At 39.3% G+C, this 26058-nt stretch overlaps 1 protein-coding gene across 8 annotated transcripts in view; it reads left to right on the top strand.

The window, feature by feature from the left end:
• The window catches only part of TMEM104 (transmembrane protein 104), an 86497-nt gene that overhangs the window by 15665 nt on the left and 44774 nt on the right, over nt 1-26058 (top strand). For 3 of the 8 annotated variants that reach the window (XM_007482685.2, XM_001369714.4, XM_007482684.2), the window contains exons 7-8: nt 5481-5580; nt 6795-6903. The exons of 2 other annotated variants lie outside the window; for them this stretch is intronic. In XM_007482685.2, the coding sequence (XP_007482747.1) occupies nt 5481-5580; nt 6795-6903 (209 nt within the window). The remainder of the gene's footprint in view (nt 1-5480; nt 5581-6794; nt 6904-26058) is intronic. 3 more of the 8 variants (XM_056817196.1, XM_007482686.2, XM_056817197.1) reach the window with 1 other exon arrangement.

Below are 26058 nucleotides of genomic sequence, written 5' to 3'. Positions count from 1 at the left end.
CTAGGGAGAACCTTCCTTCCTTTTTATTATAGTTTATAATTCCTAGGTAGCACCTCTATATTTTTCTTAAGAGGGTATGCCTCTCAGTAAAATAACATTAGGCTTTAGGAAGATCCATATCCATTTCTTATCAGAAATTCTAGGGTTATCCATCATTTGGCCTTTTAACTGGAAGTTATTGATCTTTTTGTTTTATGTCATATTATGAAATTATTGATCTCCCCTTTTTGGTAGCAGTTTATAAACAGAGTTGATGCTCAAGTGCATTGGTGGGTGGGGTAGAGGGAGAGAGTTTTTCTCCCATCGAGTACTGGCATCTGAGTAAAAAAATCAAACTGAGAGCATAGGCTGTACTTGTTGCCTCAGAACTTAATGACCAGGAGACAAAAGGAACCTTGTGGGTTTGAAATGTTTGTCTACCTTTGTTATATCAGGAAAAGGCCTATGTTCTGAAAGCAGAAACTGTTGCCCTTCTAATGCCTTTCAAGAGTCATGCATTCCTGACCATTATTCATTACCTCTCCAGTCATGGAATGTGGTGCTGACTTCAAATAGTCACTCCAGAACTAGTGTGCCCTAGACTCTTCATTGGGAATCCAGAAGATGCTAGTCTAAAGGAACTGTCCTTCCTTTATTTATTTTATTTCTGTTCTCTTTAGAGAAGCCAACAGGGTAAAAAGGGTAGTATTGAAAATGCTCAAAAATCATCTGGATAGAACAGCTTGAAGTTGCTCCTTTGAGAATATAAATAAATACTTTATGTTCTCATGTGGCATTTGATGCCATATTTTCCAGAGCTTTTTCCTCCTTACAATTATTTATTATCCTATGAGGTAGCTTAGCACAGTTCCTGGTCCATAGTCTGTGCTTTTTTTTTTTTTTTAATTCTTACCTTCCATCTTAGAATCAATGCTAAATACCGATTTCAAGGCAGAAGAGTGGTAAGGGCTAGGCAATGGGGGTCGAGTGACTTGCCCAGGGTCACACAACTAGGAAGTATCTGAGGCCAGATTTGAACCTAGAACCTCCTATCTTCAGGCCTGACTCTGTCCACTAAGCCACCTAGCTGTCCCTTAGTATGGGCTTAATAAATATTTATTTTCAAAGTACCAGCTTCTAGTCTTGTTTATTAGCTCAATAGTTCTTTCACTTTTGATTTTATTAATTTCTCCCTTAATTTTTAGGATCTCTAGTTTGGTTTTCTTCTGGGGGTTTTTAATTTGTTCGTTCTCAATTTTTTTTATTTGCATTTCCAATTCCTTGATCTCTGTCCTCCCTAATTTGTTAATATATGCTCTCAGGGATATGAATTTTCCTCTAAGTACTGCCTTGGCTGCATCCCATAAGGTTTGAAAGGATGTCTCGCCGTTGTCATTTTCTTCAACGAAATTATTAATTGTTTCTATGATTTCTTCTCTAACTATCCGATTTTGGAGTATCATATTATTTAATTTCCAATTAATTTTTAATTTGGCTCTCCATGTACCCTTACCGATCAATATTTTTATTGCCTTGTGATCTGAAAAGGCTGCATTTATTATTTCTGCTTTTCTGCATTTGAGTGCCATGTTTCTGTGACCTAGTGTATGATCTATTTTTGTGAATGTGCCATGTGGTGCTGAAAAGAAGGTATATTCCTTTTTGTCCCTATTTATTTTTCTCCATATATCTATTAACTCTAATTTTTCTAAGATTTCATTCACCTCTTTTACCTCTTTCTTATTTATTTTTTGGTTTGATTTATCTAAATTTGATAGTGGTTGGTTCAAGTCTCCCACTAATATGGTTTTACTGTCTATTTCCTCCTTCAATTCTCCTAGTTTCTCTATTAAAAATTTGGATGCTATACCATTTGGTGCATACATGTTGATTAGTGATATTTCCTCATTGTCTGTACTCCCTTTTAACAGAATATATTTACCTTCCCTATCCCTTTTGATCAGGTCTATTTTTGCTTTGGCTTTGTCAGATATCATGATTGCAACTCCTGCCTTCTTTCTATCAGTTGAAGCCCAAAAGGTCTTACTCCAACCTTTAATTCTAACCTTGTGAGTGTCAACCTGCCTCATATGTGTTTCTTGAAGACAACAAATGGTAGGGTTTTGGGTTCTAATCCAATCTGCTATTTGTCTACATTTTATGAGTGAGTTCATCCCATTCACATTCAAAGTTATGATTGTCATTTGTGGATTCGCTGGCATTTTGATATCTTCCCCTAGTTCTGACCTTTCTTCTTTAGCTATCTCCTTTGGAACCAGTGATTAACTTTAGGTCAGTCCCCCTAGTCCCCTCCCTTGAGATGCTTCCCTTTCTAGCCCCTCCCTTTTTATGCACCCTTCCTCTCCCCCCTCTCCTTCCCTCCCTTTTTATACTCCCTCCCCCCCTCCCTTAATAAATATTTATTAATAGTGCTACTACTCTATCAGGATGTTGGGGGTAAAACTTATGGTTGGACTGAATATATTTTTAGTTGGTTGCCAGGGATTTAATTACTAAATCCCAATGAATTACTCAAGCCAGAATGGAATTTATGGTAGTTTATCTACAATAGAGTGAAGATATCAAGGAAGAAAGAAAGAGAGGAAAAAAGAGAGAGATACCAGGTAGGAGTTCAGAGGCTCCAGCCAAGAGGGGGAAGGGGCAGAGGATTAAATCTAGCCAAGGAAAGGGGAGCCCCAAGAGATGGGCCTCTCCAGAGGCTTGTACCTCTAGAAAAGCCAAGGAAAGGGGAGTAAGCCTTGCACTCACCACATGATAGTTTAAGGGAAGCAGTCTGAGGTCTCATGGTCAAGCTCTTCCATGGTCAAGTTTCACCACCAACTCCCTCTCACAGAAAGTGACTGAAATATAAAGGCAGTTCTTTATGTTACTTCTGTGTCTTACATATATTAATGGTGGCTTAAACTTGGCTTTGGATGGCCTAGGGGGTCAGTCAGTTGTTTTGATTTGTCACTTGCTAGCACATGAGGGTCATAGACCTTCCTCTCCCATACTTAATCCTTAAGTGGTGTATACATTCCTGGTTGCAAAAATTCTAAAGACTAAGCAGAGTGGAATAAATCTAAAATTCACAAGGCCCAGATAGGGTTTTTTGACTGGGGAGGAGCAACTGATGTGAAGCAGTAGAAATTACAGAAAGGTGAGGAGCCAGAATGAAGATTAGGAAGAGTGCTCATGCTGGTGGTCCAGCTTGAGTTATTTTATTAGGAAAAATCATTACCCATTGAACACCTGGCAAGTATCAGTAGCAGACAGGAGGAACAATACAGTTGGCCAATTCATAGGAATATTTTTTAGATACAAAAGTCTGGATAAAACAGAATTGCTAAATTCTCATTACTGGTAAAGGTCATACATTTATGGCTGGAAACCATGAGGATGGGGAGACGGGTGAGGGGAGACTGGGATCTTTGTGCCTAGACCAGATGTACCTTTGTAAATGTTAAATCCAGGGATGTCTGAGATGCTAATTAGGAATGCTAATGAAAACACTTGTAGAATAGGCTGATGTTTAATTGTCAAATTTAACCATTCTTGCCAAAGAATAGATTTTTTAAGAATTTGAAAATTATCCCCCAAATTCATTTAGACAGCTAGGACTTGGTTAACTCATGAAGTTTCATGATGCTGTCATGAATCAATAATCTCTTGTTTTTACTGAATCTTTTGCCTTTGCCTTGTTCAGTGTGACAACTTCATTTTCTTCATGGTACTTCCTTCCTAATGGTTCCTACAAATAGATAGACAATCCTTATCCCAGTTGACTTGTTCTAGGTCACACAATTGTGGGACCACCAGTAGGACCCAGGTTTCCACACTGGCACCCAAGTGGTCTTTCTACTACACTGTAGGACAAATATAAAGAACCTAGGAATCAGAAAACTAGGGTTCTAATTCTCACCTCTTAGCTCTAATTGACATCATGGCTTTCTCTTTGTCTCAGTTTTCTCATTTGTAAGATATAAGAGTTTATAAAATATAAGAGTTTAACTATCTGATTTTAGAGATTCCTTTCAGCTCTTAAAATTCTGATTACACTGTGCTCTATTCCTTTGAAACAGGTATTCTTAACTGGGTGGTTATGAACTTGTTTATTTTTAAATTAATATTTTGATAATTGCTTAAATACAATTAATTTCCTTTTAATCTTAAGTATTTTATGCATTTAAAAACCATTATTCTGAGGAGTTCAGAGGCTTCACCAGACTGTCAGAAGGCTCCTTGACACAAAAAAGGTTAACCCTGGTATTAGACCCTAATTGAGATATTTGGTTGCTGAAATGATAAGCCAGTGGGGTTCTGACACTACATATTCACTTTGTAGTTTCCAAACTCGCAATCCCAAATGCTTTTTTCCTTTTCTTTTTTTCCCCCAAATGCTTTTATAAAAAGTAGGATTGTTTTCTCTCTTCCTATTCTTTTCCTCCAATATTACCTATAATCTTTTTTCTGAATTTATTTTTCCCCTCCCTCTTCTTCTTTCCTCCCCACTTCTTGATTAATTGATTTGGATTGAACCATGTTTAGATGAGTTTTAGAGTGAGGCATTTCTTGAGAGTCAAGTGCCTTCTCCCCAACTGCTTTTATTGAACAAGAATAAATGTCTTCTTATTAGTTTTTCTTTGACTTCAGAATTCCACAGTAAAGAACTTCTCTTTATCCCCACCCCTCACCCTCAGTGTCCTGTGACTGCAATTGCCACAAAGTTTTCAGACATTGCAATTCTAACTTTGGTAGTTGGTACTGTCTTTTTTTCCTAAAGTAGCTAACCCTGATCTTAAAGACTCCACCAATTCCTAGCCAATTACCTAAGCAAGCTCCTTTTACCCCTAATTGATATAAGGCTTTTCCTGATTTGGGAACTACCCCTAATTTTGCAGCTCTTACCTTTCTAGTGAGGTCACTAGATCTAGGACAGATACCCAGCATCTATCTTACTTTGAGAAATTAGTACATGAAACAAAGAAGGTCTAGGCACTTGGTTTAATTTATGGTATTTTTCATTTCAGGAGCTTTTCCCTTTCTGGTACTACACTTGAAACATGAGAAGAATTTCCTTTAGAAGTAAAAAGGTTTCGGGGGCAGCTGGGTAGCTCAGTGGATTAAGAGCTAGCCCTAGAGATGGGAGGTCCTAGGTTCAAATCTGGCCTCAGACACTTCCCAGCTGTGTGACCCTGGGCAAGTCACTTGACCCCCATTGCCTAGCCCTTACCACTCTTCTGCCTTGGAGCCAATACACAGTATTGACTCCAAGACGGAAGGTAAGGGTTTAAAAAAAAAAAGAAGTAAAAAGGTTTCAGGGATGTTGTAGAGGGGATTCTTATTCAGATATAGGATTAGGCTAGAAGACTTTTGAGATCTTTTCTGACTCTGACTCATAGTTCTCTGACTTAAAGGCTAAAGATTGAACTGTTTTAAAACTTTATATATAAAATTCTCAGGCTTATTGGCTGATTAACTTTTTTTTTTGTCACTTTCAGTGGGAGTCAACTTGTTCTATTTTTGTATCATTATCTACCTTTATGGGGACCTAGCTATCTATGCTGCAGCTGTGCCCTTATCACTTATGCAGGTGACTTGGTGAGTGCCTCCCCTTTTTCCCATCTCTCTTTTAGCCACTCTCTGCCAGCCTATAGGAACTGCTTGCAGTTACTATATAATAAAGTTGTGGGTGGAGACCTGAGAAGGAGAAAGGAGACTGGAGGAAAATAGGTGAATACAAAATAGAGATAGAGGGAGAAATGCCGGAATAAAGACTCAGAGACAACAAGTTAAAACACATGGGGAGTTGCGATCTCCATGAATACTTCCCATGGGCAAGGATGCCAGAGAATTAATGAGAAATATGAGGAACAAGAAAACATGTGGGGAGCAAGAACTCCTTAATACTTCCCATGCGCAAGGGAGCCAATGGATTAATGGGAAGCATGGGGGCGACAGCGTAGTGAGAAATGAGAGGTCAGGAAGAACAAGATAGGAAAGAGCATCTAGAGCAATCAGAAGATCCAAAGAGGATCAAGAGCATGATCCAGAGATGTAAGAGGGAGAGTCACACGTGTTCCCCAGTTTTTATTGGAGATTCTAGGAATGTCAAGTGGGAGGTGATTAATGAATACAGAACATGGCATAGGTTTTAACACTGGTTGAATTGATAACAACAAAATCAAAGAGGTGGAGATTAATCTGACATGCGCCTTGTAAAGGAATGTGGTCTGACAAGGTGTGAGCTAGGATACTGCTGTCGGTAACTTCCCGCTCAGGAATTCTCTTGTCCTTAGAACTGAAGATTTAGAAATGCAATAATCAATACTTAACATGGCCATGAATCTGGCATAAGACACAATATCAATATATCAATCATACTTCCAGGATGCTAACATGCCTGGTATATGCTACACAGCCAATGAACCCAGAACTAACTCAAGATCCACAGGATGAAAGCACAGGGCCAAGTAGTTCATTCTGAGGAATTCCATTATTAGTTATAATACAGCTCCTTTGCAATTATTCTCTGTCTAGGCCTCCCTTTTCCCATCAGTCTTAAGGTGACATATTCTATGTCCTCTTTCTTATTATAAAAATGACTGAACTAATGACAGATTTATGGATCCTTGGGGAAGGGTGCTATAGAAATACAGTGTTCATTAAGAAGTTTGTCTCCTAAAGAATTATCACACCACCAGTTAATGAGGTGAAGAAACTCTAATTGGTGGATTCATGATCTGTCCTCTCCAACCTGTGTAGTGAAATCCACCAAGAGGTAAAGAAGACTGCCATTGTGTTCTTTTTACCAGCAGTGCCACTGGCAATCACTCCTGTGATGTGGGAGCCAGCACCAAGTACAATGATACAGACGTGTGTTGGGGCCCCATCAGACGTATTGATGCCTACCGCATCTACTTGGTGAGTGCTCTTGCTGATGCTTCTGCCTTAGGCAACAGGGAGATGTCTTGGGATTACCCAAGGGTTTGAAGTGCCTTAAATTTCTGTTAAAATTCCCTATACAACAAGGTCCACACAACCTTATACCATTCATAGTCACTCAGTAATGCTTTGGAGTTCTGTTAAATAATTGCTCCAAAGCATCTTGGTGACAAGAGACTCATTGGTTCATCAGTGCACAGTTTGTTAACTAACTCCAGGGTCTGTGTACTTGGTTCATGGTTTTTGGGAAAGTATTTACTTATCAAAGGACCTTTAGGCTGAAGGATTGAATTTTCTAAGCACTTATGTTTAAATTGCATTATGCCCCATTGTAATGGATATCCAAGAGATCACAGGTGTATATTGGGGTTTTGAGGTTGGAGTGATCTGTCATATCCTTGACCCTGTTTCCTGATCATCATCAGACAGGCTTTCTAAGCAGATCGCATATCTCCCAAACCTTTTCTTTTCCTTTCTGACATCTACAATTAATCTTTAGGCTATCCATGATTGCTTTGTACCATAAGATGTGAGAAAGAAGTATATGAACTGGGCTTTGTTAATAAGATTCAAAACCAGGGGCAGTTATTTATCTCTGCCTTCTTTGTGAATGACACTAAGAAATATTTCTCTTTAATTTTTGCAGCATCTCATCTATTAATATTCTTTGCTGTTTCCTGATACTCTCTGCCTGTGACATAGATTTAGATATGCTGGGTTCCATGAAGACTTGATATATGGCTACTTATTTGGTATAGAAGGTAGGGAAAGAGCTGAGCCTCCAGAGGAATTGGCAACTTGATTCAAAACCCCCTGAACCAAAAGAGATATCCCTGGATTAAGCAAGCTCTGCTATTTAAATCTAGACACAAGAGCCCCAAGTATAATCAGGTCTCTTTTTTTACTTTTCCAATTCCCCATCCTACATTTAAAAGTATCATTATATTGATAGGCTGTTGGTAGACCTTCTTTTGCTATCTGCATTTCTTTCTTTTTTTTTAACCCTTACCTTCCATCTTGGAGTCAATACTGTGTATTGCCCAGGGTCACACAGCTAGGAAGTGTCTGAGGACAGATTTGAACCTAGGACCTCCCATCTCTAGGCCTGGCTCTCAATCCACTGAGCTACCCAGCTGCCCCCTGCTATCTACATTTCTGGAGCAGTAACATGACCTGGTTTTCCTCCTTTCTATCATCAAATTGGGGCTAGGATTTTGTTTTTCACTTGAATTATGGCTCTGACCTATTCATTACAGGTCTGGTGAGAATTTAGTACCAAGATAATAATTGATATTTCCTTTTATGTCCCCCCCCACCCCCCTTCCTGATATTCTGAGTGGGCAGATTAACCCCAACAGAGCAGCAGGGAGAGTTACCACGTTAGCAGCACAGCTGAGGCCCTGTTATGCTATTATCCCAAACACATCCTGCAGTGCATTTCACAAAACGGCCGTCTTGATTGATAAAATTAGCAAAGGCATTAGTAACTGTAAGGGCCTATTGCAAAGCCATCTGGAGCTCTTAACTGGTGTAGACATGGGGAAGAGTTGTTAAGAAAGAGATCTAGGAACATATCACTGAAATCAGAATATATCGGGAACAAAGAAACAAGAGCATCTTAGATGGGGGTTTTTTTCCCTTGCTTTAGTTCAGGGGGAAGACTACTTATTTCTTTCCTTCACCCTCATATTATCTCTTTTTGTACCCACCCAGATGTAAGAAGGATTTTGAACCCCAGGAGTATTGACTGATGTTACTTGCCTAGTCAATTATTTAGAAATGATATTGTTGCCTTATTAAATTGCTCCTTTGCTTAGTCTTATTAACCTTCCACATGATGGACGCTCCTTCACTGAATCTCAATAACTCTTTGACTGAGACAGAAAGAACTTTTCAGGAAAGCAGACACTCATTAATTACTGCCTTCATCTTCTAGATATTGCATCTATAACTCACGAGGATAATTGATATTGGTGCCTGCAAAAAATGTTTTTTGAAATGAAAGTTGGTGGCAGAAAGAAGGAAAACATTTTGATTGCTGCTTTCCCCTGTGCTTAGGTTCTCTTGGAGATTTTAAATTTTCTCCTGAGTATTTTGGTATGATTCCACACCCCCCTTCCGCCCCTCCCTTCTAGTCAGTGTTAAGAAAGCTTATATGAGTTGAACAAAGGTGCTGAACTTTTATTCATTTTCAGAAGTTGCTTTATAATTTTGGAAGAAATTTCCAAGATGTTGAAAGTGTAAAAGCCTAACTTCCAAAAATTTGCTACTTTTTGTCAGCAAGGGTTTTAGTTATCTTCTTTGGCAATGACTTTCCTGCATTACATCTATGACTGTGTGTATTTACTCTGGCTTCTCTTCTTACCAGGTATGTCTAACAGGGCTTGTAAAGTATTTGGAGCTCTTTTGTCAGAAAGTCCAATAACATCAAATAGCTTCTTCTGATTATATGACAAGGGTGGTATGATGCACATATCTATGGTCTTTCAAGGACAGAGAAATACATTTCTTCTAGTAACTCCTACTGGTCCTTAAGAGTCTTGGATAGTCTAGTTTTCAGAAAAGCAGTACAAACCAAATGGCTAACCACTCCTCCAAATCATATATTCTATGTAAACGCTTGCTCCCCAATTTAACCAGAAACTCTTGCCTCCTCTGGATATGTCCTTTAAAAAAAAAATCTTTTCAAAGCCTAATAACAACCCTTGCTAACATTGCAATTCTAGGACAAATGTTCTATGGAGGACAAAGACTCAAAAAATCACATAAATGTGATGTCCAAAAAGCCCTCTAAAAATGGTATCTGCATTTTCTGGAACTACACTGAAGACTCACTCAGAATAAACATATTTAGGAATATTAAGGTCCTCTCTTGACAGATACCTGCCTGTGTAGCTTCTTGATTGCAGTTAACTAAAAGTAGCTTGCTTTTGAAGGGCTGCACCTTCTAGTGGCTTTCTCAATATTTTTGCAGTCCTACAGAAGCCATTGACTTCCATAGACTGGAACTTCACTCTTTTCTCATAGACCTGCTAAATGCTTAGATCATTTGACCTTTCGGCTTTAAAAATAGAGGCTTTCAGGGTACTGTAGGTGCTTTGGGATTCCTGAACTGATATGTGATATGCTAGTCTTTTACATCTGTGGTTCCTAATGGATCTAATATGAGTCAGTTTCTCCCTATTATGCTTCCTTAGAGTAGCCACAAGACAAGGATGCTGTGATTCCAAAGGAGTCCATGAGTCATTTGAATGCTTCTACTTTAAAGGGCATCCTAGAATGCCAGCCACAGCTGGAACCAAGAGCAGTCTAGGTCCCATAATTATTGCCAATGTGACTTATCAGTAAGATCAGATTCAAAATCTTGACTCCTTGTGTCCTTGCCACTACGTATTGAATGTCATCTCCTTCCAAATGGACAACTTTGTCTCTAAACTTGGGAAAGAGTTTAAGGAGTCTCCTATAGGGTCTCATTAAATAAAAAAGGTCAGATTTTAGCATTTCCTTCTTTTATGTTCATGAAGAAGCCTGTGTATGTCGTTGAAGCTATAGCATTGTAAAAGTTTCCTTCAGTTATCAGTCTGTCCCGAGTACTTTGATGGTATGACAGATGTCATTTTGCTCTTACCCAGGACAGTACTAAGTGATTCCATTCTCCTTTCTTATATCTCCATTGTTTCCCTTTCCATCATGTCCATCTCCTGCCTAGGATCCAGGCTATATTGTCCCCTCCTCATGAGGAGTGTCAAAGAGAACTCCTATAAGAACCTATAGGGGTAAGTGGGGAGTCTCTAGGTACTGCAAGCAATCCCATCACCATTGGAAAAGATGTGGTATGCAACACTTACAGGTGAACAGATGCTGCTAGATCACAGGCGACTCAGCAGGTACTAGCCAAGAAGAGCTGGGAGCACAGATGGCAGAGCGGAGCTTAGCTTGGTTGGAAACCTGATTGTAAAGTGGAGGCAATGAGTGGGGCGCATTTATTGGCTCTCTTTGAGAAGTGACAAGGTCACCCCTAGCTTGCCATGCTCCTTAGAGCTCTGGATCTAAGCAGGGCAGTCCTGAGGTCTTGGGAAACATAGGACTCAGATTACAGAGTTTATTTAGCCTTCCAGTACTCAGTTATAGCCTTTGCCCACGTGTTGCCTATATCCAGGGTATGTACTTTCTCTGAGGTTCTCTTCTGGATAGCTTTTCCTTAACTAGTAAGGAATGGGATGTCTTAATTTGAGGGTAGGGGTGTGGAGGAGGTGTGGAAGTTTGTCTTTAGCTAGAGAATTCATGGATATGTTAAATTTGGGGTCCTTTTGGTTCTTCACTGATTTTTCCACCTATGAGTCCTTTTCTTTTGCCAGTCTGGTCCTCCCTTGTAGGCATAAAAACACCTAATAAAGTGCCTTCTATGGGATTTTCATAACAGATAAAAATATCCAAATCACTTTTTATAAAATATTCTATAGAAATGGTACCTTGAAAGAAAAATAGCCTTTTTTTAGGGGAGAGAAGCTTGTGCTCAGCCCTAATTTTAGATTTTTCTTTTCCTTCCCTTAAGGACACACTTTACCTTATAATCCAAGTTTCTTTAAGTAAGGTGAAATGCGGCTAGCTTCTAGCTGCCTAGATGTAGAACTTCATCATTAAGGACAGGTCTTAAGGATGGTATCAGTTCAGTAATCTCTATAGCTTACTTATCCATATGATTGATTCTTTCTCTCCTTTCCTTGCCTAACCTATGCCTTCTGTATAATGAAATGGTCTTTTTGGGCAGTGCAGTCCTACTTGGAATGGAACATGACTTGCAAGGACATTTGCCTTCCCTTGCCACTGCTACAGAGGACGCTTCTCTCAGTGTTCACTGTCTCAGCCGCTGTATCCTGGGGCTATGGCATCTGCTAATAAATGGGTCACAGCTGCCTTCAATTGAATATTCTTACTAATTTAGGAGCAGAAGGGGTCCTAGAGGCCTCCAGGACCAGTCAAGAGAAATGAGACAAGCAACAGGTTTTTCAGGGTGTGTGCAAAGTATAGTAGTGATTTCATAAGAAATGGAAAATTAGTGAAATGAGGCCAAGTTGGATGAAGAAAGCTAAGCTATAGAGCTAGCCAGGAAACTTCTTAAAGGTAGAGGATGTAGCCGTCACTGTGTTACCAAAGCTGATGGATTTATTTCTTTGGGAAGGAGAGACTAGCTCTTTAGTTTGAAACTTGGGCCCCATATTCACTATTCTATGGAATACAGTCCATTAAATAGGAATTATATTTTGTATTGATTGGTTCATCATTGAGAATTTTCTGGCAACTCTTATCTTCAAAATCCCTTGTGCTTGATCAGGACTAGTTATTCACTCCAGAGTTGTAGGATTGTTATCAATTTGAATTTTTCTTCAAGCTCCTGACTTACATTAAACTCAAATGAAAATGTATACAGTCTGAGATCAAGCCTGAGTATATCCTTTTTGCCTTCCTTCCTTCCTTCCTTCCTTCCTTCCTTCCTTCCTTCCTCCCTCCCTCCCTCCCTCCCTCCCTCCTGTCTTATAATCAATACTGGGTATTGGTTCCAAGGCAGAAGAACAATAAGGGCTAGGAAATGAGGGTTAAGTTACTTGCCCAGAGTCACACAGGTAGGAAGTATCTGAGGCCAAATTTGAGCTCAGAACCTTTTGTCTCCAGTCCTGGCTAAGCCACCTAGCAACTTCCTGAGTATTTTTTCTTAAATAGAAAGTTTGTGTTGGGTGGAAGCTTTAGATTGAACTGGAAGGCGTTGTTAAAAGGGTCTGAAGCAGGAAAGTTAATGTATCTGGCATTGCCTGTCACCACTTCATTTTTTCCCCTTCTTCCCATGCGTGTACCGTTCATTTTTCTGTCAGTTTGCTTGTGCCCATTTCCCAGAGTCCAGAAAAGTTCTTCCTAGTAGAAGAAAAGGAGAGTGAAAATGGAAGTTGTAAATGGTCAAACTTTGTGTGCTATGGCTGGAAATCTCTGAGGGTTTTTATTTTTGGCAGCTGTTTAGTCCCTGGTGGTTTTCTGTTTCCTGCCAACCACAGGGTTCAAGCATATCATTATAAGCATCTGGACTGGTGTACTGATCCAGGATGTAGCTTGACATCAGATTTGCTGAACCCTGAACACCTTTCTCTTTCCATGAGTCTGGATCTTAGGGATGAGAAGTTTTCGTGCAGTCTACCAACATGCCCACTTGCTATCCAAAGAGGGGAAGCCACAGCTCCAAGCATTCATAAAAGCTTGGATTAAAGTGATTGACTTTGAAGCATTTAACTAGGGTTCCCTTTTCAGGGGCAGGTAATTCAATAACAGAGACAGGAATATTTTCTCCCCTATCCCCTACCTCCACCCCAATTTTTCCCCTCCCTTTTCTAAATAAAGTTCAGATTACCAAATTTCTCATTCTCAGCATTGGAATTGTTCTATAGGATCCTGCCAAGGAATTTTGTGAACTTGCCTCTTTGTCCAATCAGCAGATGTTGTTGGTTCAGTCTGAGCCCCAGTGATTATGTGTGAATTACTCTCATACCATTCATTCCTCCAATGCCTCTTGCTGTATATGCAATAGGTACTGCCTCAAGACCCCTACCACTCTAGGGAGTGTGCATCTACCTACTGTGTAGTCTACCACTGGTTCTCCATCTTGAGCAACTGTGTTTCCCTTTCTACCTGTTTTCCCAAGCTTTGTGGGCCAACTATTTGAGAGAATTGTTTTTATTTTATTTTTTAAACCCTTACATTCTGTATTAATTACTTTTAAGACAGAAGAACAATAATGGTTAGACAGTTGGGGTTAAGCAACTTGCCCGGGGTCACAGAGCCAGAAGTACCTGAGGCTAGATTTGAACCCAGGTCCTCCCAACTCCATCCATTGTGCCACCTTACTGTCCTGGATTGTTTTTATTTTTAATACAGGTTTCAGAAACATGGATTCTGCTGACTGGCATCAAGACTACTTTCCATCAAGCACACTTGTCCTAACTTTAAATGGCTGATACCTAATATGCCAGTCTAGAGAAAGGCTTGTATTTCTCTATTCCCCTATTATGCTCTCTGATTTTCTTTACTTTCTTTAAAAATTACTGTTTCTTCAGCCTCCATTCTTCTTAACTCTTCTCAGAGAACAAAGTGAATCATAAGGGACCTTTCCACTTTGTCTTCCTTCCTTCCTCTGCCCATTACCCCAGTATGATCTTTCCTTTGCATAAGCAGGCTAACCCACTTTTGCCTCATTCTGGTGGGGTTGGTTGGCCACTTCTGAATTTGATGACATTCCACTAGCAGAGTAGGTGAATTCCAAACTTAAAAAATAAAAACTAGGTGATTATTTGTTGTTAGAAAATAATTATTTGCTTTATAAAAAGATTGGTGTTTTCCTTGGGCATCTAAAATAATTCTTTTAGAAAAACTTAATTCTCATAAAATTTCAGAACACATCTATTATATAAAAAGGGAGATGAACCTATGGCTTTTTTAGGAGGAAGGGGAGTGGATATTTCTGGCAAAGGTATAAAATAACCAAAGTTTAACTCATAGTTGAAAAAGCCGAAACAGGATTTGGATTGTGACCTCTTATATAGTCCAACTAAGAAATAATAGTGTAGGCATAGCAGAGCCAGGAAAGCAATATGAAGTTTGTTATATATACCCACCACACATGGACAGACCATTTTAGTTGATCTGCCTCCAAATTTCTCTCTATGGGGAATGTTTGTCCCTGCTGGGAACCTTCTGTATCATGTTTTTCCAGGACCCTTTTTACTTTTCAGTCTTATCCTGAGCTTCCCCCACTGTACAAGCCTGGCAATCAGGGGTAAAACCCAAGATTTCTGTCTCCCAGACTAATACTGATATCTGACTTGTACCTATTTTCTTAAAAAAAAAAAAAAATTTTTTTCCAGATTACATTGATACAATTTTTAGTTGTTTCCTGACATTCTGCAATCCATATTCTTTCTCTCCCTCCCACTCCACTCCCTCCCCAAGAAGGCAGGAAATATGATATAGATGAGTGATAGCAAACCTTTTAGAGATGGAGTGCCAGGCCCCAACTTCGCCTCCACCCCCCCAAACTGAGTGCTATGCTCCTCCCCCTAACTGAGTGCTGGGCACACCCCACCCCCTCCACCCTCTCCCCTTACCCTACACAGGAGAGGGGAGGAACTTCTCTCATTGGGCTGCTGGGTGGGTGAAGTAAGGAATGTCCTCAGTGCAGGTGAAGAGGGGGAGGGGAGTGGCCCTAGTTCTCTACTCTCTTCCAGCTCTGCCCTCTGTGAGCTACCTACCTTATCCCCTGTGAGCTCCTATTGGCTGCTGGGCAGAAGGGCAGATGATAAAAAATTATGTCAGGTTCTGTGGAGAGGGGGAGGGGAGCAGCTCAGTCCAATAGTCTGAGTCCCTCTGCCCTTCTAGTAATAAACTGGGAGGGGGGTGGGCTGTGTGTTCCCACAGAGAGCACTTTGTGTGCCCTCTTTGGCACCCATTCCATAGGTTTACCATCACTGATATAGGTTGTAGATATATTATCATACCATACATGTGTCCATGTTTGTCATATTATTGCACTTGTTTTCTACAAGAATACAAATCATTTTCCCTCTTTTCCAGATTTGTTCTTAGAACACACACACACACACACACACACACACACACACACACACACACACACATCCTTAAAACACTGAAACCTGAGTCATCCTTATATTCAAAACTTACTTTTATATTTTATTTTATTTCTTTCTTGAGTTTTTCTTATGACATGTCTTCTGTCATGAAGACTACATATTGCTTAAAAACACTGTACCTCTATCAGACTATTTACTACCTTGGGAGGGAATGGAGCAAGAGGGAGGGAGAGAGCAAATCTGAATCACAATGTCAGAAAACAATTGTCAAAAATGGTTACTACCTGTAATTGGAAAAAAAAGTGTTTTTGTTTGTTTGTTTTTGCTTTTGTTTTTGGAAAATCTTATTTCTGGGCACAAGACTAAACTTGGCTTTTCCACCCCATAAACCCACTCTAGCTCTATATCTGAGTAAGTATTGCCATTTATTCCTGAGGCAAAGGACTTAAAAATTACTAAATTTTTTTCTCTGTTCCCAGGGTCCTCATGGTATTAAATTAAAGACAAAGTTTGTTTTCAAATAAGACCCAAATGCAGTGTTTATGTCTTTTCTAATCAGAAGTGCTATTCCATTAGGCCACGGAGCAGAAATATATGTTATTAAAAGAGAATAGCCTCTATGAAAAGCATTTGAAGTCAAGAAGTACTATACTAAATCAGTTAGCATTTACTGTATGCCAGGTACTATGTTGAGCCCTGGATACATCATATACTTATATTAATATATGCCAGCATTAGCTACTGGGCCAAGGATAGTGTTTTGTTTAGTGCTTGTACATAGTAGGAGTAAGTACCTAATAAATGTTTATTGAGTTTAGCCAATTGAGTAAGTATCAAAGAAAGGAGTCCAAAATTATAGGAAAATACATTGGAGGAGCAGCTAGGTGGCACAGTGCCTAGAGTGTCAGACCTGCTGTGTGACTGTGGGCATATCTCTTAACCCCAGTTGCCTATCTCTTGCCACTCTTCTGCCTTAGAATTGAAATTAAGACAGAAGGTAAGAGTTTTTTAAAAAAGAAAAGAAAATACATTGGACAAAGTTGTGAGCATTTAGCCCATCTGAGCATTTGGATGCAAGTTCATAATTTGTTAATTAGTGTAAGCATGGGATTGAAAGACACTTTTTATTAACCCTTCCCATACATAAAGGGATATTGTATAGAGTGATGCTGTATAAATGTTCTGTGTGTGTCAGTCAAATGTGCAGTAGAATAGAAGAATAATAAATTACAACAAAGTAGATTTAATTAATGTATAAAGAAGAACTTCCTCTCTACAAGGATTAGGAGACATAATACATAGCAAGTGCCTAATAAATGCTTATTGATTGAATGTTTATTGGTAACAGAATCTTTCTCTATGAAAACTTTTGACCAATAAGATAACATGACTCTCTGGGGATGGGTAGATATAAAACTACATGAAGGCAAAGGATTGGTAAGTTTTTCCATTTCTATTTGAAAATAAGTAAACTGAGACAAATGAACCTGTATGCCTTCCTATTCAGTTTGTTAGAGTTAAGCCCTAGATTCTTAGCACATGTCAAAGCAAACAACTGAGCAACAATTCCCCCCTTCCCCCACAGAGATGCTTCTCCAGTATGAGTAGGCATCACCCAGTGAGTTATATCCAGGAATAAAGCAGTGTTCGGGGGTTTGCTTTGCCTTGTGCAGTAAATCCATTCCAAAGGAGAAGAAAGTAGTCCAAAATTCACAAGTCATCTTAACGTCTTGTCTGGCATGAGGGAGACAATGCTGATGCAGGAATTATCCCAGCAGTAAACATTTGACAATGTTTACAATGTTGACAAAGTAATTTACTTCAGGCTAATGGGTACCCTCATTGTCCATTGTCCTCTGTCCCCTTTGTTGCCCTTTCTACCTGCTTTATAGTCAAACCAAGTGGATTGGGGCAGGGGGAAGAAGACAATTCAAAATATCATTTCCGGCAGAACTATAGTTTGAACCCATTGAAAGAGTATCTCTGCTGTGTCCTAATGGGGAACTGATAGATTGGTTAGTGTAATTTCTTAAAATTTAATCTGGTGGAGATTGTTAATAAGCCATTCTAATCTAAGAGGAAAACTAAGATATTTCCTCTCCTTCCCTACCTCCAAGGTTATTTAGTGCTGAGAAAGAATCCTATTTTGTTCTTCCATATCTATTTCGAGGTCAGACGTCAGCCTGAAAGGGGTGGAGTTAGCTCTGGCTCTGCAGCTTCTCTCTGCAGGGATCCTGTGTTTTGGGCACCTGACTTTTCTCCCTCCTCTCCAACTCCAGATCCAAGCATTCCCACCACTTTCCACTCTCCCTGGGGAAATATAATTAGGACATTTGGAGTGAAGGAAGGTGAGAGGTCAAAGAGCCACTGAAGTGATTACCTGACTTAATCAAATGAACATGCCATAAGTATTGTGCCTTTGAAAAATTAGACAGTAGCCATCCAGGGAAATTGCAGGTTTCCATTTTTTCCCTCCTGAAAGAATGATTCAAGAAATAGATCTATGCTGTCAAAACATGAAGTGGCTATTGGTGATGGAACCAAGTCTCTAGGTTTCAAGGCCCATAGCACTGGCTTACCCTGAGTTTTGTTCATATTCTTGATTGCATCTTCTTTATTTCATTCTAGACAGAGAAACAGGTTGAGGGAAGGAGGCTGTGAAAGTGATTTTTCCAAGTGAATTTGGTTGAGTGCCAAATTGACAGTTCTGGAGGATCTAAACCTCCCTCTGTTTTCTCATAGCACAGAAGGTTGTAGTATCCTTAGTAGCAAGTAATCTCTGTTCCCTTGACAATTTAGTTTTTCCCTAGAGACCAAAAGAGTTGAGTTGTAGCTTTATTCTTACTGCTACTACTGTCACCCTATTCCTTGGGAATTGTGGACACAAGAACAGATTGGACCTTACTGTGTAATAGATGATCCTTGAGGACCAGAACTCATCAGTTTGTCTTTGTATCCTCAGTGCCTTAAGATATTACCTTTAACATAGCAGGTGATTAATAAGAGCACATTGAATTGAATTGTGATTAGGCCTAACTAATGTGAAAGAGATGGCTTTGACCCTTTAGAGAAATTTCTTTTCTTAAAAAATAGATTTTTGTTTATCATTATTTTCATATTACCTAGATTATCTCATATCTCTCCCTTTCCTAGATAATTACACTACCTTTTCTTGGACTGATCAATTGTGATAATGTATGCAAAGTACTTTGTATTTGAAAATATAAATGTTAACTGCTATTTTTGTTCCAAAATGAATTCTATAGTATCCATCCCTTTGCAGTGTTTAGTGTCAGTATTTGAGTTGTGTCAACAAAGTTAGGGTATCCATTCACATCAACTGGTATTGCCCGAGTCATTAGCTCTGTTGTTCTGCATTATAGAGCCTCTGACCAGGCACCACAAAGCAAGGATTTTAATGGTAGCATACAAACAGGTTGGGACTAGGTTGGCAAATTTCACCCTTAAGTTCCAATTTAAAGCAGGAAATATCCAGCTTAAGGTTAAAATTCATTAGAAGGAGTGGCCACTTTGCCTGTGATATGGCTTACTATGAAGAATTGACTAGTACCAGGGTATCACTGGGATAGCCTATGGAGGATGATGTAGTGTGAAGGACACTGGAATTGGAGAGTCAGAATCCTCTGCCAGCTCTGACCTTTTACTGTTGTGCATCTGTGGAGCTGGGAGGTAGTAATGGCTTTTCTACTCCTGCAACCACTGGGGGCTGCACCTAGTGGCTGGAAATTTGAGGAGATAATTATGATTTGTGAAGGTTGATTGTATGGACTCACTAGCCCATAAGCCTGATATTAGGTAAAAAGTATTTTCGGTGGCTGTTACTGCATTACAATTGTCTTTGCATAGGTGCTAACCTTTCTACCTAACCCTCCTTTCTTGTCATCCTGAGAGCTGTTGATTGCTCAGGAAGCTCAGCAGTGTCTTGAGTGCCACTCAACTATTCTCAGTTTGAGGTAGAGCTGGGCTAGTTCTCGAAAATGCCAAGTAACCACTTAAGGAATTCTTCCTCCTTTTAAGTAGAATGGGGATGATGGAATTGGGGAGGGGACATAATTGAAAGAGATCCTTACAGAATCACAGAATTTTAGAAAGAGAAGGGATCTTAGTGATCTTTAAATGATCCATGCTCAAAAAGGAATCTCTATTATTGTGTACCTGTCAAGTGGCCATTCAGCTTCTGCTAGAAGACCTTCATTGAGGAGAAACCCATTACCTTTTTGGAATTATTAGGAAATTTTCCTTTACTCCAAATCTAAATTTGTTTCATTGTGACTTCTACCCATTATTCCTGGTTCTTCCTTCTGGGGCTGAACAGAACAACTCTAATCCCTCTTTTTTTTTTTTTTTAATTCTTACTTTCTGCCTTAGGAACAACTCTTAAGACAGAAGGGCAAAGGCTCTGCCCTGAGGATTAAGTGACTTGCCCAGGGTCACATAGATAGGAAGTATCTGGGATCACATTTGAGCCCAGGACCTCCTATCACCATATCTGGCATTATGTCCACTGTGCTACATAACTGCCCCCAATCCATCTTTTACTTGATAACTCTCTATGTACTTTAATACAGCTATCATTAAACCCTGAGCCTTTTTCTTTTCTAGTCTGAAAATCCCCTGTGACTTCAACTATCCCTTATGTAAAATAGGCTTAAAGCTCTTCATCATAGTCATTGCTCTCATCTGAATACTCTTCAGATTCTAAATATTGTTGTGGTTTTCTGAGATTGGGTCTATCTTTGCCTCCGGATGGAAGTGCAATGGCCATTCACAAATCTGATCCCACTGCTGACAGACTGTAGGAGCTTTGATCTGCTCTGTTTCTAATCTGGGCCAGTTTGCAATTATCACCCTACCCTTGGGGAGTTCACTGTATTGGTGTCATTATGGATACCAAATTGACTTAGTACCCTGCAGCTCAAAACTCCTGATCTTAATCAAACTACCAGCCTCAGTCTTCTCAGTAGTAGGAATTGGGATTGCAGTGGTGCAGTACCAATGCCTGGCCATCACTGATCTTAAATTGTGGTGAGTAGAATTGAATATAGTACTCCAAATGAGCAGGGCAGAGGACAGAGGGACTATCAACTCCTTTGTTCCCAGAAGCTTTGCTCCCTTTAGTACAACACAGCAGTGAATTAGCTTTTTTTTGGCTGCTATATCATACTAAAAATCATCAGTTTATCAAGTTTACAGTCCAGCAAAACTCTGACCTTCTTAAAACTGCCAACTAACTATGCTCCTCCCATCTTGAACCTGCAGGGTTGTGTTGTTTTGTTTTGTTTTGTTTTTTCAACTTGGGTGTGAAATTTGATCTGTTCAATTCTAGTCTAACAATCTAGCCGGTTGAGCTATTGTTGGATCTGATCCCTATCATTATCATTTCCTGCTTGTGTCATCTGCAGATTTGATAAGCATATCATCTATGCTTTTATCCAAGATAGACAAGGATAAGCCTAGATCCCTGGGCTCTAGTAGAAATCTTTTGCCAAGTTGATGGCACATTGTTAGTCACTATTCTGTCTGGTCAATCAATTTTGAGTATTATCTAGTTGTATATTTTTTCCACAGTTTTCCATGTTTTCTTACAAGAATACTATGAGATGCTTCTTGCCAAATACCTTTTCTGATAAATTCCATAGCATTATCTTTATGTACTCTGTGTGTGTGTGTGTGTGTGTGTGTGTGTGTGTGTAACTGTAGCCCCCAGAGAGCCAGGGATCAAATTATAAGATTACCAGGACAACAAGAACCATTGCATAGTGGCAAAAATAAACTAACATATGTAACAGCAAGAGGAATTCCTGATAAAAACACTATAGAATAGCTTACTGTATCAATTCATATGGAGGCTTTAAAGGGTCATTTAGGGTAGTCTCTTTTCCAATTGCTTCTAGTTATGTTACCTAGGGATCTGCTAGCTGCCTAGTCATGTTATAGATAAGTGAGTTCTGCTAGTCGCTTCCTGGCTGAGGAGGAGTTTCATTATTACTTTAGCTGAAACCAGGAGAGACTTTCCTATAAAACCTTCACAAATTCTCTATCTCCTTTGATAATCTTGTCAAAAAAGGAAACAGGATTAGTTTGGCACGACCTGTTTTTACTGAAGCCATGTTAGTACTTATTCTCCTTTCTAAAAATTTCCCCAGAATTGAAATCAAGTTCATTAGCGTATTGTTTACAAATTCTATGAACTTCCCTTTTTTGAAACCCAAGGCATTTGTTCTTTTTCAGTTCTGTTGATACTTCCTATTTTCTATGATCTTTCCAATATCCACCAACTATTGTTTCGTAGTCATATCCACCAATTTTTTTTAGTACCAAGGAATGTAATTCATCTAGGCCAGGTGATTTGAATTCATCAAGGCTATAAGATGCTCTTACAGCCTCCTTCCTTATTGGCCAACAAATCCCTGGGATCCATTTTTGTTCTATCATTTCCACTGCAAAGACCATTCTGCTGAACAGGTAATCAGAGTGAAAAATTGGATAGCTCTGCCTTTTTTATTGTTAATTACCTTTGTTACTATTGTTAATTACCATCACCCCATTTTGTTACTATTGTTAATTACCATCACCCCATCCTCTCAAATTGTGCTCTTTCTCCTGATTCCTTCTTTTCTAAAACCAAACTTAAAAAACATTTTTTTTTCTTATCCTTTGCTTACCTTACCATCCTCTGCTTATTCTAAGTTCACAATGTTCTGACACCATATTTGCAGGACTTTGTCAGACTTTTGTCTTCATCCTATTACCTGCTCTTTCTATCTTTCTATAACTTTAAAAAATCTAAGTTGGTGCTTGATTACATGAGTTGAGGGGGATATGATTAGGGATGTAGACTCTAAAGGAACATCCTAGTGCAAACATCAACAGCATGGAAATAGGTGCTGATCAAGGACACATGTAATACCCAGTGGAATTTCCTGTTGCAACAGGAAAGATAGGGGAGGGAGGGAAAGGAGGAACAGAATATGATTTTTGTAATCAAAGAGTAATGTTTGAAATTGACCAAATAAAAATTTTTTTAAATGATAAAAAAAAAATCCAAGTTGGCTAGTGAATGAGTTCTCTGGGTAGCCACCAGAAAATTCCCATTTTTTCTCCATTAGAATTCCTTCCCTTTCTCCTGTATGTGGCATTTTACCATTCTCTTGACAAGTGTCAATGGTTTCCTTTAACACCCAAGATCTTTTTTTTCCCTTTTAGAAGCCCTGCTTCTGTTCCTTTCAGGAATAGTTCATTGTCCCCCCTCAACTTGGAAGACAGAAAAGCATTTTTTGACTCTTTTAACTTCTCCAGAAGGAAGAACGATCAATTTATATTTGCAGCACAGATAGTAACTTGGCAGTAGCAGAAGTAGAAATATTGTACAGTAACTGAAAAATTCACTCTGCTAGTCATACTGATTTAGATTCTTAGCCTTAAAAAAAAAAATCTGTTCTTAGATTCCATCTCCTAAAAGGTCTATTAGGACCGTTTCACCTTTTTAAGATTACATAGTAACTTAAGTTAGGTACATCTGGCTCCTCTTCCTTAGTTATAACAGCAGTGTTAGAGCCTCTAAGCTACTTTCTTTCCATTTTTCAGGCTCACCCACTATTTGGCCAGTTCACCTGATTGAATAATTACTTCATTTCTTACTTATTTTGCTAACTGCCTCATCATTTTTATTTTTCTTGAGTTCTTTTCCTTGAATCAATCTCCATTCAGGGGCTTATCCCTTGATCCTTCTGGATCCCTTGTACCTTTTCTTCAGTCTTTTCTCACAGAAATCAGAAGTAGAATCTGGTCCTACAGATTTTTTTTCCTTCAAGTCTGAACCCCCCTCCCCTTCACAATTTCCTTCTCCTTATTAAAGTCTCCTCTGCTTCTTTTCCCACAATCTAATCACACAAAAGCTGGGCCATCAATTTAGTGCTGTTCTCCTTTCCTGGTTCTACCACATTTTGGGTGATTAGAAAGCAGACGGGAAGAGAGAACTAGGTGACCTTTTTTCCTTTCAAGCAAAACCATGACTAGTCCTTAATCTCTTAACTACCACATATGCTATCATTAGCTTGATTTCTCTGCCCTTCCCCTTCTCTTTATTCATAAGTAGAGACCTTTTATAATGGCACACCAATCTGATTTTCATAATTACCTGTGTGTGTAATGTTGAACCCAATTTCCACTTTTTTCATTTTCTATTTATAAGGACTTAGAATAGGATCCTTTCTAACACCTGCTTGCTATGATCATTAAGTAAACAGGCCCCTCCCACCATTCTTTTTTCCATTCCTTCCTTTCTTCCCATCCCAGACCTGATTGCAATACTGATCAGCATGGGCCAAGTCACTCTTTCTTCCACTTCCAGGGATCATCCTAAAGGTGCCATATTGGGTATACACTTCTGATCACTTTCCCCTTGTTGTAAGTTATAAATCTTGAACTCAAGGGATCTAACACCCATGGCCTCCTCAGCAGCAAGTGCCACCATACCCAGTCTTTCCTACCCCACTCCCCTTTATTCCCATAGGTTTGATTTCATGTCATCTGACTTTTCAGTTGTGGAAATAGCTGACCCTGAATCAGGATGATAGAATCTTTCCCTCCTTGTCACCTTCTTCCCCTTACCCTACCCTACCAAGGAAGCAAATGTTAATGATAGGTCAGGAGAGGGACATTTCTTTGGGTTCTTAGGCAGTATAATAAAAAGCCACAGGCAGGTAGAAGCTGCCGTGTAGTGATGACAGGCCAGAGTGCTAGCATTTCAGGGGCTCCTGAGAGGCACTAAAGTTTGTAGAAGTGGTGGTCAGTGGTGAAGATTCTATTTCAGGGACAGAACTATTCACACTCCTAACTGCAACACTGTCACCACCTGACCATTCCCTAAGCTAAAGAATTTAGGTGTTGATACAAACACCCAGTCTGTGGTATGTCAGACTTCCAGAGACTGGGATGGAGGAGAGATTGTGGTGTGAATTTGTAGACAATTCAATAGTGCTGATCATATGCTACGGAGAGCTAGTGTGTGAGCTCAGAAAGACACATGCTCCTTAGAATATGCACCTTGTTCCATTTCTCTGAATCTTATTCCTCTTGAGAGCTGTTTCCAGGGGTATAAATATTTACTAGCCTATATAATATAACACAGAGTCATCTGTGTCAGCTCTGTTACTTCATTGTAAGGGCTCTGTCTCCAGGGACATTTCAATGATCTAATAATTTTTGGTTACTCACGTAACTCCTTTCCACCAAGATTTCAGGGAAAACTTCTTAAGTCAGTCCATTCAAGTTGAAGTTGAGACCCAGATTTTAGCTATGACCCCAGTCTTGGATATATTACTTAGGCTGAATTATTTGGCCTTATTATGCATTCTGCTTTCCCGTCTGTTAACTAAAGGAAAGATATTATTTTCCTCATTGAACTTTCATGAGGATAAAATGAAAACCAGTGCCATTTGAAGGAAAAAGAAATTTTAGTCTAATGGGGTCATATACTCTTCATTAAAAAAAATGTTGATATCTTTTATCTTTATAACACAGTTGTTTCTCCCTTCCAGCTTTAATACTACCTCATGGCAAAAGGGCATTCAGGTGGTTCAGTGGATAGAGAATGAGGCCTAGATATCCTGGAATCAAATGTGGCCTCAGATACTTTCTAGCTATGTGACCCGTGGCAAGTCACTTAACTCCATTGCCTAGCCCTTACCTCTCTTCTGCCTTGGAATCAGTATATAGTATTGATTCCAAGACAGAAGGTAAGCATTTATTTAAAAATAAAAAAATTAAAACAATTAAGCAATATATATATATATATATATATATATAAACAAACCCTGGCTGATGATATTTTCTTTTACCAGTCCAACCTTTGCTATAAGAAAGGAAGAATATTTTGCTGTTCTTTTATCCAGGAACAGGTCTCAATTTGTTTTTTTCTGTTACTCAGAGTTCAAGTGTCACTAAAAATGATCTTTCTATTTATCATGTTGCCATCTTTAAGTGTATTGTTCCCTGGTTTCTGCTTGTTTTTTGTTTTTTAAACCCATACCTTCTGTTTTAGTATCACTTCTAAAACAGAAGAGCAGCAAGGGCTGAGGTTAAAAATGATTTGCCCAGACTTACACAATTAGGAAGTGTTGAGGCCAGATTTGAAACCAGGTTTTGCTAACTCCAGGCATAGTGCTTCATCCATTGTTCTATCTAGCTGCCCTTTTTGCATCAGTTTGTTCAACTCTTGCCATGTTTTTCTGAATTCCTCTTTTAATCCTTTTCCTTTTGTCTTAGAATCCCCATTAAGTGTCATTTCCAAGTCAGGAGATTGGTAGGGGCTAGGAAGTTGGGGTTAAGTGACTTGCCCAGGGTCACAAAGCTAAGAGGTGTCTGAGGTCAGATTTGAACCAAGGACCTCATGTCTCTGGGCCTCTCTACTGAACCACCCGGCTACCCCATAAGAATAAGTCATTTTTCTTTTTGTTCTGTTTCTTCCTTGGAGTATATA

Source organism: Monodelphis domestica, chromosome 2, assembly GCF_027887165.1.
Source record: "Monodelphis domestica isolate mMonDom1 chromosome 2, mMonDom1.pri, whole genome shotgun sequence".
In the NCBI taxonomy this organism is placed as follows: Eukaryota; Metazoa; Chordata; class Mammalia; order Didelphimorphia; family Didelphidae; genus Monodelphis; species Monodelphis domestica.
The sequence above is the reverse complement of the archived record's forward strand: the minus strand, read 5'-3'. Positions and strand labels throughout refer to the sequence as shown.